The 11,809-nt window shown below is 48.9% G+C and overlaps 1 protein-coding gene across 1 annotated transcript in view; it reads right to left on the bottom strand.

Annotated features, from left to right (window-relative positions):
* LOC123035370 (phospholipid-transporting ATPase ABCA1-like) overlaps positions 1-11,809 on the bottom strand; it is a 55,051-nt gene that overhangs the window by 17,810 nt on the left and 25,432 nt on the right. Inside the window, exons 20-30 of the mRNA XM_044453448.1 lie at positions 10,684-10,882; positions 10,115-10,209; positions 9,644-9,676; positions 8,383-8,488; positions 6,967-7,041; positions 6,555-6,724; positions 6,259-6,436; positions 5,037-5,152; positions 4,205-4,349; positions 3,525-3,648; positions 412-541 (exon numbers count right to left, since the gene is read on the bottom strand). Of these exons, the coding sequence (XP_044309383.1) occupies positions 412-541; positions 3,525-3,648; positions 4,205-4,349; positions 5,037-5,152; positions 6,259-6,436; positions 6,555-6,724; positions 6,967-7,041; positions 8,383-8,488; positions 9,644-9,676; positions 10,115-10,209; positions 10,684-10,882 (1,371 nt within the window). The remainder of the gene's footprint in view (positions 1-411; positions 542-3,524; positions 3,649-4,204; positions 4,350-5,036; positions 5,153-6,258; positions 6,437-6,554; positions 6,725-6,966; positions 7,042-8,382; positions 8,489-9,643; positions 9,677-10,114; positions 10,210-10,683; positions 10,883-11,809) is intronic.

Below are 11,809 nucleotides of genomic sequence, written 5' to 3'. Positions count from 1 at the left end.
GGGAAGGGAAGGGAAGGGAAGGGAAGGGAAGGCCGGAAGGATGGGAGGGAGGAGGGACGGGACGGGACGGGACAGAGGGAGGGAGGGAGGGAGGAAGCAAGGCAGGGCAGGGCAGGGACGGACAGATGGACGGACGGGAGGAAGGAAGGAAAGGAGGAAGGAAGGAGGTGGGTCCTTTAATGCTATCTGGTTTCACCATTTGGAGTGAGCTTAAGGCAGAAGGACTAAATGAAATAAGAGATAAAATAATTGCCAAAAAATCCCCTCCTCTGCCCATGTTTAAATGGCTTTTAGAGGTGTGAATGTTTGCAAATGCTGGATATTTGCATAGTGTGGTCTTTTGATCTGCTGCACACCTGCCTTGGCAACTGTTTTGGTGCTCAGTTAAAAAAAGAGAGGAGGAGGCCTTACCGAAGATGGATGAAGAATTTGTACTGTACCAAAATGGTGAAGCAGAAAAAGATGACGCCTTCCACAGCCATTGCAAACATATTTTTCCCGGCCAGGTCCCAACTTAGTGGTGACACAAACTTTTGATCACCTACATGAGGAGAGATGGGAAAAGGTGAATTGATACTGACATCTACTGGGGAAGGTGATAGAACAACAGAATACATGTTTTCCATTGAGGAAGAAGCAGTTTAAGGGAAAAACAATAATATGAATAAGACCTTAACATCTCATAGGAGCATGTTTATCCTAAAAATAAAATTAGACTAGCGTATGGCTTAGTGACCAGGAGACAAAGCTACCAAAGCTTGTATATCATGATGAAAACATGAAGTCCTCTCCCAGTCTCAATTTTCCATTTGCAACGAAGAAAAACAAGGCATCAAATCACTTCTTGGCCAGGAAGATCAAGACATGGGTCCTCAAAATACGGCCGGTGGCCCGGATCGGGCCCGCAATGCCCATTTATCCGGCCTGGCTCCGAGTTTTGGACTCTCTCGGAGACAACAACCCCCGAGCGAATCCAAAAGCTCTGAGCTGGCTGGCTGGCCACAGGCGTTCTCAGTGGGGAGAAGGTTGCGATCGCCGTCGTGCTTGGGGGCACGGAGATGGCCAGGATCGTGCTGGGGGGGGCGGGGGGGGCCACGATCACAGTTGCGCTTGGGGGCAAGGAACTGCTTCAGCCTGAAGGAATGGAGCAATCATATTTTAAATTTCTATTATTATTTAAATTTTAATTAAGTGTAATTAAATGTAACTAATTTTAATTAATTTTAAATTTTATTTCAATTATAATTAATTTTAAATTTTATTTCAATTATAATTCATTTTAAATTTTATTTCAATTATTTTTTTGGCTCTACTTGGTCTGTGTTTTGAGTATGATCTTTTATTATCTTTATTCTGCATCATCTTGTATTTGCTTGCTTACTAGTTGCGAAGTCTCGTCTGACCCATCGCGACCCCATGGACAGCATTCCTCCAGGCTCTCCTGTCTTCCACCATCCCTTGGAGTTCACGCAACCCCACACCCACTTCCCCAGTGGCCCCATCCAGCCCCCTCATCCTCTGCTGCCCCCTTTTGCCATCAACTGTTCCCAGCATTAGGCTCTTCTCCAGGGAGTCCTTCCTTCTCATTAGGTGGCCAAAGTATTCAAGCTTCATCTTCAGGATCTGGCCTTCTAAAGAGCAGTCAGGGTTGATCTCCTCCAGGACTGACCGGTTTGATCGCCTTGTGGTCCAAGGGACTCACAGGAGTCTCCTCCAGCACTACAATCCAAAGGCCTCAATTCTTCAGCGCTCAGCCTTCCTTCTGGTCCAGCTTTCACAGTCATACATTAGGTATTATTATCTCTTCTAGGTATTCTCTGGAATTCTGCATTCAGTTGGATGTATCTTTCCTTTTCTCCCTTGCCTTTCGCTTCCCTTCTTTCCTCAGCTATTTGTAAAGATTCCTCAGACAGCCATTTTGCTTTCTTGCATTTCTTTTTCTTTGGGATGGTTTTAGTTGCTGCCTCTTGTACAATGCTGCAAACCTCCATCCATAGTTCTTCAGGCACTCTGTCTATCAGATCTAATTCCTTAAATCTATTTGTCACCTCTACTGTATATTCATCAGGATTATTATTTAGGTCATACCTGAGTGGCCTAGTGCTTTTCCCTACTTCCTTCAATTCAAGCCTGAATTTTGCAACCAGAAGCTCATGATCTGAGCCACAGTCAGCTCCTGGTCTAGTTTTTACTGACTGGATAGAGCTTCCCCATCTTTGGCTGCAGAGCACATAGTCAATCTGATTTCTGTGTTGACCGTCTGGTGATGTCCGTGTGTAGAGACGTCTCCTGGGTTGTTGGAAAAGAGTGTTTTCTATGACCATCGTATTCTCTTGACAAAATTCTGCCAGCCTTTGCCCTGCTTCATTTTGTACTCCAAGGCCAAACTTCCCCGTTATTCTGGTTATCTTTTGGCTTCCTACTTTAGTATTCCAATCCCCCATGATGATAAGGACATCATTTTTGGGTGTTAATTCTAGAAGGTGTTGTAGGCCTTCATAGAACCGGTCAACTTCAGCCTCTTCAGCACCAGTGGTTGGGGCACAGACTTGGACTGCTGTGATGTTGAACGGTTTTCCTTGGATTCGAAATGAGATCACTCTGTCATTTTGGAAATTGTATCCCAGTACTGCTTTATGAAGGCTGCTCCATTTCTTCTGAGGGATTCTTGCCCACAGTAGGATACCTGATGGACATCTGAATTAAATCCACCCATTCCTGTCCATTTTAGTTCGCTGATTCCCAAGATGTCGATGTTCAGTCTTGTCATCTTGTTTGACCACGTCCAGCTTGCCTTGATTCATGGATCTTACATTCCAGGCTCCTATGGAGTTTAGATCTTTGCAGCATCGGGCTCTCCCTTCACCACCAGACACATCCGCAACTGAGTGTCCTTTCGGCTTTGACCCAGTCGCTTCACTCTTTCTGGCGCTACTAGTACTAGCCCTCCGCTCTTCCCCAGTAGCGTATTGGACACCTTCCGACCTGAGGGGCTCATCTCCCGGTGTCATATCTTTTTGCCCCTTGGTACAGTCCATGGGGTTTTCATGGCAAGGGTACTGGAGTGGGCTGCCATTTTCTTCTCCAGTGGATCACATTTTGTCAGAGCTCTCTGCTATGACCTGTCCATCTTGGGTGACCCTGCATGGCAGAGCTCATCGCTTCATAGAGCTACACAAGCCCCTTCGCCACAGCAAGGCAGTGATCCATGAAGGGGATCACCTTGTATAACAGTTTATTAATTGTATTGCTTTTATCTATTTTACTGATTGCATTTTTGTAGGCTGGTGTAGCATCTTGTAAGCCACTCAGAGAACCCTTGAATTATGGGGAAGCAGCGAAGGAAATGAAATAAATACATAAAGTTAGCTCTGTTCAGAGGGAAGACGTCATGTACTTTCCCCCAATTGATGTACTTGATGTACTCATGCGATGTTCTTTTGCTTCAAGACTGAACTTGAAGCCAAAGTACCTGTAAGGTGTATAAGCACAGGAACAAATAATCAACTGCAGGAATGACTCACCAAACCTTTCGAAGGCATCCGCCATGGCTTGGTTTTTGACCATGTCTATCAGCCCACGGCCCAGACAGAAGTGCGGAAATATCAGAAAAACCTTTTTAAGAATACTGTTGACTTTTTTCAATTTCTGTCAGGAAAGAAAAAGCAGGTAGAATCTGACACATCTTGCATTAAGGCAATCGTTCCTTTTAATTTAATTTCTTTGACTTTTCAGATTCAGTGGCTGACATTTCCAAGATGCACAGATTTGTGAGATGCTCTTTTATTAAATACAAATACCAACTTATTTTAGGAGCCTGATGGATAGCTTTACGGAAAGATGTACTTTATTGAATTTCTGAAAGAGGTATTCAAGGAAGTTGATAACCTCCTACTTTTTCAGAGCTACAAATTTGTTGTGCATGAAGGAGGTTATTAGAGATTGTTCCACTTTCTCGAAATTAAGGAAGATTTAACAACCTCCGGTGGTAAACAACATGATTTCTTCCAGGAAATTTGCAATTTGCAATTTTCAAGAAATGTCTTAAAGAATCATTTTTCAGTCTCTACATCGCAGTTAGATTCATCTGCAAGAAGCCCAACTGCCTGAACCCTGTTGAAAGGTAACAACCATTCAACTCAAGAGGTCGTTGCGGGTCCACCCAGGCTCCTCTTCCCTTCCCCACCTGGGTCCCACGACCCACCTGGTCAGTGAAAAGCTCCAGGACAAAGGTCGCCACACTCCCATTGATGCCGATAAAAAGGTTGACACATGTCAACGCCACGTAGGCGGTGCTGGGAACGGTGAAGAGGAAGGAGGCTGGATACATCAGAGGCGTGATGGACCAGCTGGAAAGGGACCGGGAAGAGTAACAACAGCGGAGCCCTGAGCTCAGGCTCAAAACACCAGGCGGTCTGTCTGCAGCACAGTCCTTTATGGGCGCTCCACAGTGACAGGACAAGGTAACTCCGAAAACCCTCCAGGTAGTTAGGAGATAAGCCTCTGTTCATGTCAAGAGTGCAGAACCCAAACTGGGGACTTCTGCCCCAAACTCTTCCCTTTCAGTGGCTCTTGTGGGTGAAGGGTCAACCAGTGAGACCTGGGCAAGCACTCCAACTGGGCAGCTGGTCTCTCTGGATGCCCCGTCGTGGGTCTGGGACCAGGCAAGGCAGCAGCTCTTCCTCCCCACCCTCTTCTTGGACCCCTCCTATCCCTTCCAAAACATCCCTGCTCTTCTTGGAACCCGTGGGCAGTGACTCCGAGAGAAGCCCTCTGCTGCTTTGAGTTTGCAAAGCTCCCACTGCCAAGACTTCACGGTCGTCCTCTTCAGAATTTAGGTCATGATGAGGAAGGACAGCTGGCCTCTCTCCCTACTCCTCTCAGAAAAGGGCTGGTTCTGATCCGAGTCCTTCCAGGTGTCCTTTGCTTGCTGGCTTATTGCGAAGTCACGTCCAACCCAACGCAACCCCATGGACAACACTCCTCCAGGCCTTCCTGTCCTCCACCAGCCCCGGAGTCCGCTCAAGCTCACTTACCCATAAAGCAGGAGCAGCAGAATCAGGGACGGGAGGTTGGCCGAGGACACGTACGCCTTTTGTTGGAAACACAGGAAAATCAGCACCACCAGAACCGCCGAGACGAGGTAGTTGCACTGCAGAGCGAGGCGAGAGGCAGTTAGAGGCCACGGAGAAGGAACTCCAGTCTTGCTTGCAGGGGGACGGCCTCCAGCACCCAAAATCGCCTCTCTTCACATCCAAAGCAGAACCAATCCACTAGCACACCTCCCCTGCCCGTGTCCTCTTTCCAAGCGGCCTTCACCCCTCTGTTTGTGCAGTTATGCTGATATTAAAAACCCATGCACATGAGCCACGACCAAACCTGAAGGAGCGCTTACATCCATATATGCCCGCCCGCCCCCTGAGATCTGCGGGAGAGGCCCTTCTCCAGGAGCCCTCCGTGAAGGATATTAGGAGGGTGGGTACTCGGAGGAGGGCTTTCTCTGCAGTGGCACCCAATCTATGGAATGCGCTCCCCAGAGAGGTCCGCCTGGCGCTGTCATTATTTGTTTTTCGGCACCAGGCGAAGACCTTTTTATTTAAGCGTCATTTTAATTGTTAACAGTATTTTCTTATTTTATCTGGCCAGGGCGACTTATTTTATATTGTTATTTTTTTATATTGTTATTTTTGTATTGTTATTTTTGTATTTTACTTCATGTTGTGAGCCGTCCCGAGGCTTCGGCGAATGGGGCGGCATAGAAATGTTTAAATAAATAAATAAATAAATAAAAGCAGGAGTGGGGTACCCTTCTCACCCCAGGCACTGCATCCCCTCCTGGTCACCTCCTGGTGTCTGTAGGCCAAACACAGGCAAGGTCAGAATCCCCCACACACCTCTCCATCCACACCTCCACCCCAGCCACTCACATCCATATATTTATTTCATCATGATTTAAAGTCGTTGGATCCCACTCCACATGCACGATCGTTCCGGAAGCAGCTTGCAGTCCATCAGCAAAGCAAGCAAGCCCCCACCATCTAAAAATCGTCCAAAAATATTCAACACACATGGGGAAGCAGAAGAAGAAAACGCACTTTCTCCTTTTATCTGCCTCATTGTGGCCAGTTGGCATGACTGCAGCCATATATTTCTTCTCCCCCTTCATGTCCGCTTCCTCCCCCTTGCTCTCCCGCCCCCCCCCCGCCCTGCCATTTTCTCAGGGCTGTGAATGTAGAGGGGACCCCTTTCCAGCCTCACCATATCCCAGGCAAAATTGCCCAGCCAATAGACCACGGGTTTCATGCCGCTGACGATCTGGAGGTGTTGGGCTTTGCTGACGCGTTCCTCGATCAGAAAGAGGGCAAAGCTCGCAGGGACAAAAGACAAGGCGAACATGACGCAGATGGAGACAAGCACGTCCACCGAGGTGGCCATCCTGAGCGGGAGAAAGCAGGGCCGAGGGGAGGGGCAGAGACAGAGGACGGCCTTTGCTTAAACCAAACAACAAACGGGGCTTCTGTGGCCTTCTGCGCGGGATCCAGGCGCTTACTCACAGGGCTGCTTCCGAGAGCTGCTCTTTCGTCAGGTTGAGGGGGTGGTTGGTGGTGGTGATACCGTAGAGAGAGGGGTTGGCTCCAGCCGGCAGGCTGGCCCGCAAAATCCCATTGTTGGCAACGTTGACAAAGGACACCATGGCGTGCCAGCCTTTGTTGTTAAACCAGACCTGGGGAAAGGAGCATGGGGCGCTGTCTTAGAGGCAGGCATTTAGGGCTGCCCCTTTCCCAGCTCCACCCTATTCGGTGCGGGATGGCCACACCCTGTGGATTGGTATAAACCTGGATTGGTATAAACCTGGCCCCAAGAGACCTTCATGGCCCCTTCCACCTCCACAATTCTACGACTGTATAAATGAGGCAGGCCAATTTTTCTCCAGTCGATTTGCAGGCTGCCCCAACCTTTACACACCTTCACGTTGTGCCGTGTTTCCAAGGCCTCCACAAAACCCGCAAGGGCATTCAGAAATCTGTCGAGGGAACTTCCCTGCATAAACACAAACATCGAAGATGGGAAGGGTCGCCCCAACGAGCCAAAACTTTTCGCTGTGCACCCAGCCCCTCTCGTGCTCCCAGCAACCCTGCTCCAGCAGCCCTCCCCAAACCATCAGCGAAGAAGACTCATGGGGCGGGGTATGAATCAGCCAACGTGCAGCTCGGCCCACTGTGCACGAACGGTTCCCACATGCGCGTGAAGCTGAAGGGTGCATTGCTTGTGGGCTCCCTCGGAAGATGGTGTGGAAACAGAGTTCCTTGGTTGCAAACTGGGACCAGCTGGGCAGCTTCCGATCCATTTGTGAGTCAAGACCAATGCGCTGTGGCCGGCCTCTGAGGCCCCAGCTGCCACGGGACCAGAATAGCTAAAGGTCTGTCCCTCCCACATCTTCCTCTGGACCATTCAGCCGTCTTCAGAGCCCCTGTGCCTCTTGGGGGGGCGGGGGCTGCCAAAGGAAGGGGCTGCCAGACCGGCCACTCCAAGAAAGACACTTGCAGAATCCCCTCTCCAAAAAGGTTCATCTGGTACTTAAGTTGTCACCTTCTCAGCAGCAGGCAAAAACTTCTCTCTCCTCCCAAGCTTTAAAGACCTAGTTCTAGATAAGGCTGCTCCATAAATTGCTATACTGCTACGGATGTTGCCATGGCACTGAGAATTTGCTTTGTTCAAATATTGGTATCCTACCTGATGTTTAAAAACTATTTCAGTTAAAAATGGTTTTAGTCTTTAGCTGTTGCAGTCTTTTCGTGGTTTGCAATTTGTCCAGGAAAAAAAACATTTATTGGGCAAAATGGAAATATAATTAATAGTTAGACAAAATGGCATGCATGGCCCAGTCTGAGGGAGAAAGCTACAGCTTCCCTCTTGGCTTTTCATTCCTATTTGGCCATCTGGCATTCTCTGGATGGCCGCCCCTCTCTCAGAACCGCATCCCACTGGCCTTCAGCTCCACCGCCCACCCTGCAGCTTGGAAGGGCTCCCACAAGCCGTGAGACCCCCGAGACAGGTCGGCCTGCCCTGCCGGCCTGGGTGTGGGGCATGCCCCCATCCAAGTGGGTATGTACACAGAACCTTCCATGAATCAGCCACATCAATTCTGAGATCAAGTTTGGTTGAGCTTCCTTCAAAGTGCCTCCCTAACAGCCACAAAAGGGTGGGGTAAACCAGAGCTGGAAATAAACTGGGATGGGACCGACAAGCATCCAGGATCAAGCCAGGCCTCAATTCCAGCAGTGCGGAACCCATGCAGCACGGGAGGCCTTCGGAACCAGTTCTGCATCCTTTAGTGCTGGAGCAGATGGTTCCCCTTGCTAACTGAACCCTGGTCCTCACCTCGATGATGTCTAGCAGGCTGCGAAGGCGCTTTATGACGCTGGCCACCTCCTCAGACGATGGAAGGGCCTGTGAGCTTTGGGCACCCAGAGAGAAACCACCATACCTTGGAAGACAGAAAAAGAATTCCTCTGGAGACCTAGATATTTGGGCTCTGACATTGTCTGGTTGGAGTGTGCAGGTGACAGTTCTCTTCTGGACTCATGAGGGTCTTAACTCAATCCGGAGCCGAGTCTCCAGAAGCCGAGAAACACACGGATTGCTTAGGTGTTGGGCTGCATCCAGACAGTGGGCTCCTAGCAACATCAGAAGCGGGTAGCAATCCCGGGGGACGGGGAACTGCTCAGCCCACAGGCCTCCTCACAATGAACAATTGCGAAGAAAGGGACAGTGCAGGACTCCAAAGGAACACTGGAAATTGACCAATTTAGCTTTGAAACAAAACTGCCCTGAGGGCCAACACTGAGAATAGGAATTCGCAACAGGACGTGAAGATGATGATCTTCCTTTTAACACTGCCGGATTTTTACACCAAGCCAGCAATTCACCCTCTGCCCATATAACCATGGACTTCCCACCATTGCCCAGCCCATGGTCTACCTGTTTTCAACTTTACAGGAACGTAAGATGGAAGAAGAAGATAAATTAGATGCAGGAAAATTAGAGTGGATCCAGAGGAGGACAACAAAAATGATCCAGGGCTTGGAAACGCTGCCCTGTGAAGAGAGGCTGAGGGAACTGGGCATGTTCAGCCTTGAGCAGAGAAGGCTGAGTGGGACATGATATCCCCCTATAAGTCCCTCAAAGTCTGTTGCAAAGAGGAAGGTCAAGATCTCTCCTTCTGATGCCAGAGTGTAGGACACGGAATCATCAGCTCAAGTTGCGGCAACCCAGATTCAGGCTGGACATCAGGAAAAGCTCCCTCACTGTCAGAGCAATGGGGCAGTGGAGCCAGCTTCCTGGAGAGGTGGGGGGCTCTCCCACACTGGAGGCATCCAGAAGGAATCTGGGCAGCCACCTGAGTGGGAGGGTGTGACTTGGTGTCCTGCAACAGCAGGGGGCTGGACTTGATGGCCTTCATGGCCCCTTCCAACTCCACTATTCTATGATTCTAAGCAGTAAGGCAATATGAAGGGGGATGAGGAAACATTTCATGAAGCTTCAGGAACGACACAGGGCAAGGGAGCCATGAAAAACTTGCCCAGAAGCAGCCAACGTTCTGCTGCAGGGCACTTTTGAAAAATTAAAAGAAAGCTCTTACCATTGTTCGTTCACCCATTTCTTGCTTTTTAACCTGAAACATTAACAATGAACACAAAGGTCAAAAGACAGAGAGGGACACAGAAAAGGCATTTACAAGAATACAGAAGCGTCTTAGTCCAACTTAGTGTCTCCTTAAAAAGAAAAAGTAACTATTGCCATGTTTCAGGATGGGGCAAACCTTTTTGGAATCTGTCCAGTCCAGCATCCGTGGGCTTCCTTTGTACTAGGCCCAGTCCTTTAAAGAGAACCGAGCAGGGAGGAAGGAAGCAAAGACTCACGGAGTTGCTACACAAACGCAAAAGTCAGGTAAGGTCAAAGCCTTTAAAGTTTAATAACATTTTAAGCCTGTTGTGGGAGTCTTCAGGGCAGCTTTTTCACAGAACCAGAAGCTTCTCATTAAGCAGTCAAACAAATAATCAACTTCACATTGTATCCCATCCCCCACAAATTCAATAAGAATTATGTTTACCCCTTGCGAATGACTTTTGGGTAGGTTTTCACAAGGTAGTCGGAGATGTTCCTTCCCGTGAGGTTGTGCAGGATGTCGCCCGTGTTCCTCTGCACCTGGAATGGGGAAGATGGGTCACTATGCAGGTCACACAACTTGTAGACCTGCAGCTGCTCTCAGATGAGGCTGAACAGTTTGAAATTCCTGGCTTATCCCAAGGATAATAAAATCCCACCAGCATGAGGACTGAACATTAATTTTGGAGAAATTTCTGGGAGCTGCATTCCAGAGATTGGCTAGTCTGCAGGGAAAGGGCAAGGGCCAAAATACCAAGAATACTGGCCTATTTTAGATTATCATTATTATTATTATAACATTTCTATGCCGCCCTTTGCCGAAGCTTATAGCTCTTGTCTGTCGTAACACGGCCTCCAACTACGGGCAGCTCTGGGAAAGAAAATTGGTTGCTGAAGAGGTTCTGGAGAAAACAGATTTAAACCTCATGGGTGCTGGAAGTGGCTGTCCTTGCTGAGCGCCTGACCCGCCAAACAGGGTTTTTAACTTCCCACGGGCAAAAAGGAGGCGTCTACCTGAGGAGGGGGCAGCCCCCCTGCGGCTTCGGGGCACTCAGGAAGCATCTTCCGGGATGACGGGGAACTGCACACACAAGCAGGGGATGGAGCGGCCAGAGTCCAGTTGCCGCTCTGGAAAACCTTCACCAAAGATGGAGCAACCTCTGGGACGGAGAAGCTTTGCTCGCCGGAAGCGGACATCTGGCATGGGTCCACCCTGAAGCCCTCAAAGCAAGCCAGAGGGGTGGGTGGGAAATTTCTGGTTAGCACCCGAGTCTGACAGCACTGCAAGGACTCTCCACCTCCAAATCCTCTTGTCTTCAACATGGCACCAACACAACGCCCCCATAGATTCTATCGCCATTCCGTTTTTCAGATTTCTGGATGCCGTGCAGAACCTCACGGATGCTGCACATGCACAGGAAGTTGTGGGATGTTGCACAGTTCATCACAACTTCCCACTCCTTGTATTTCTCTACAAGTACGCAGACCCAACTTTGCACAATCACTGGCTTCACACAGCACAACAACATGTCAGGGCTTGCCCAGCTCCCACAGGTAGCCTTGTTTGAAGGCAACAAGCCACCCTGATGACCCATGGGTTGTTGTAGGGGTTCTTGTACCCCCAGTGGGTTGATTTATTCAAAGGACCGTCTGCACCCATGTACACCTACCTGCCCCCTTAGATCAGCCCAGGGGGCCCTTCTAGAACCACAAGCCCTTGGGGAGATGAGAAGGGGGGCAACCGGGCGCAGGGCCTTTTCCGCTGCTGCCCCCCATCTCTGGAACTCCCTCCCCAGGGAAATCCGCCTGGCGCCATCTCTATTCTCCTTTCGGAAAAACTTGCCTTTTTAGGATTTTTGTAAACGTTTAGCCTCCAAGATACCAAGGCACGAGATGCCAAGGAATAAGGGGCAGCATGCCAAAGTTTTAAATAAAATAAAATAAAATATACATAGTCTGTATGCTGTGGCCCTTTTTAATTTGTTTTTATAGATGATTTTAATGTGTTTTTACTCGTGGTATGTTTTACACTGTAAGCCACCTAGGAAGGCCTTGACAGTTATAGGCAGCCGATAAATATATGTAGATAGATAAATAAATTTATCATTCAGTCTGCAGAGTTAATTCTGTCATAGGTACC

Source organism: Varanus komodoensis, unplaced genomic scaffold (assembly GCF_004798865.1).
Source record: "Varanus komodoensis strain SLA01 unplaced genomic scaffold, ASM479886v1 scaffold79, whole genome shotgun sequence".
NCBI classification, from domain to species: Eukaryota; Metazoa; Chordata; class Lepidosauria; order Squamata; family Varanidae; genus Varanus; species Varanus komodoensis.
This window is presented reverse-complemented; position numbering and strand designations above follow the sequence as displayed.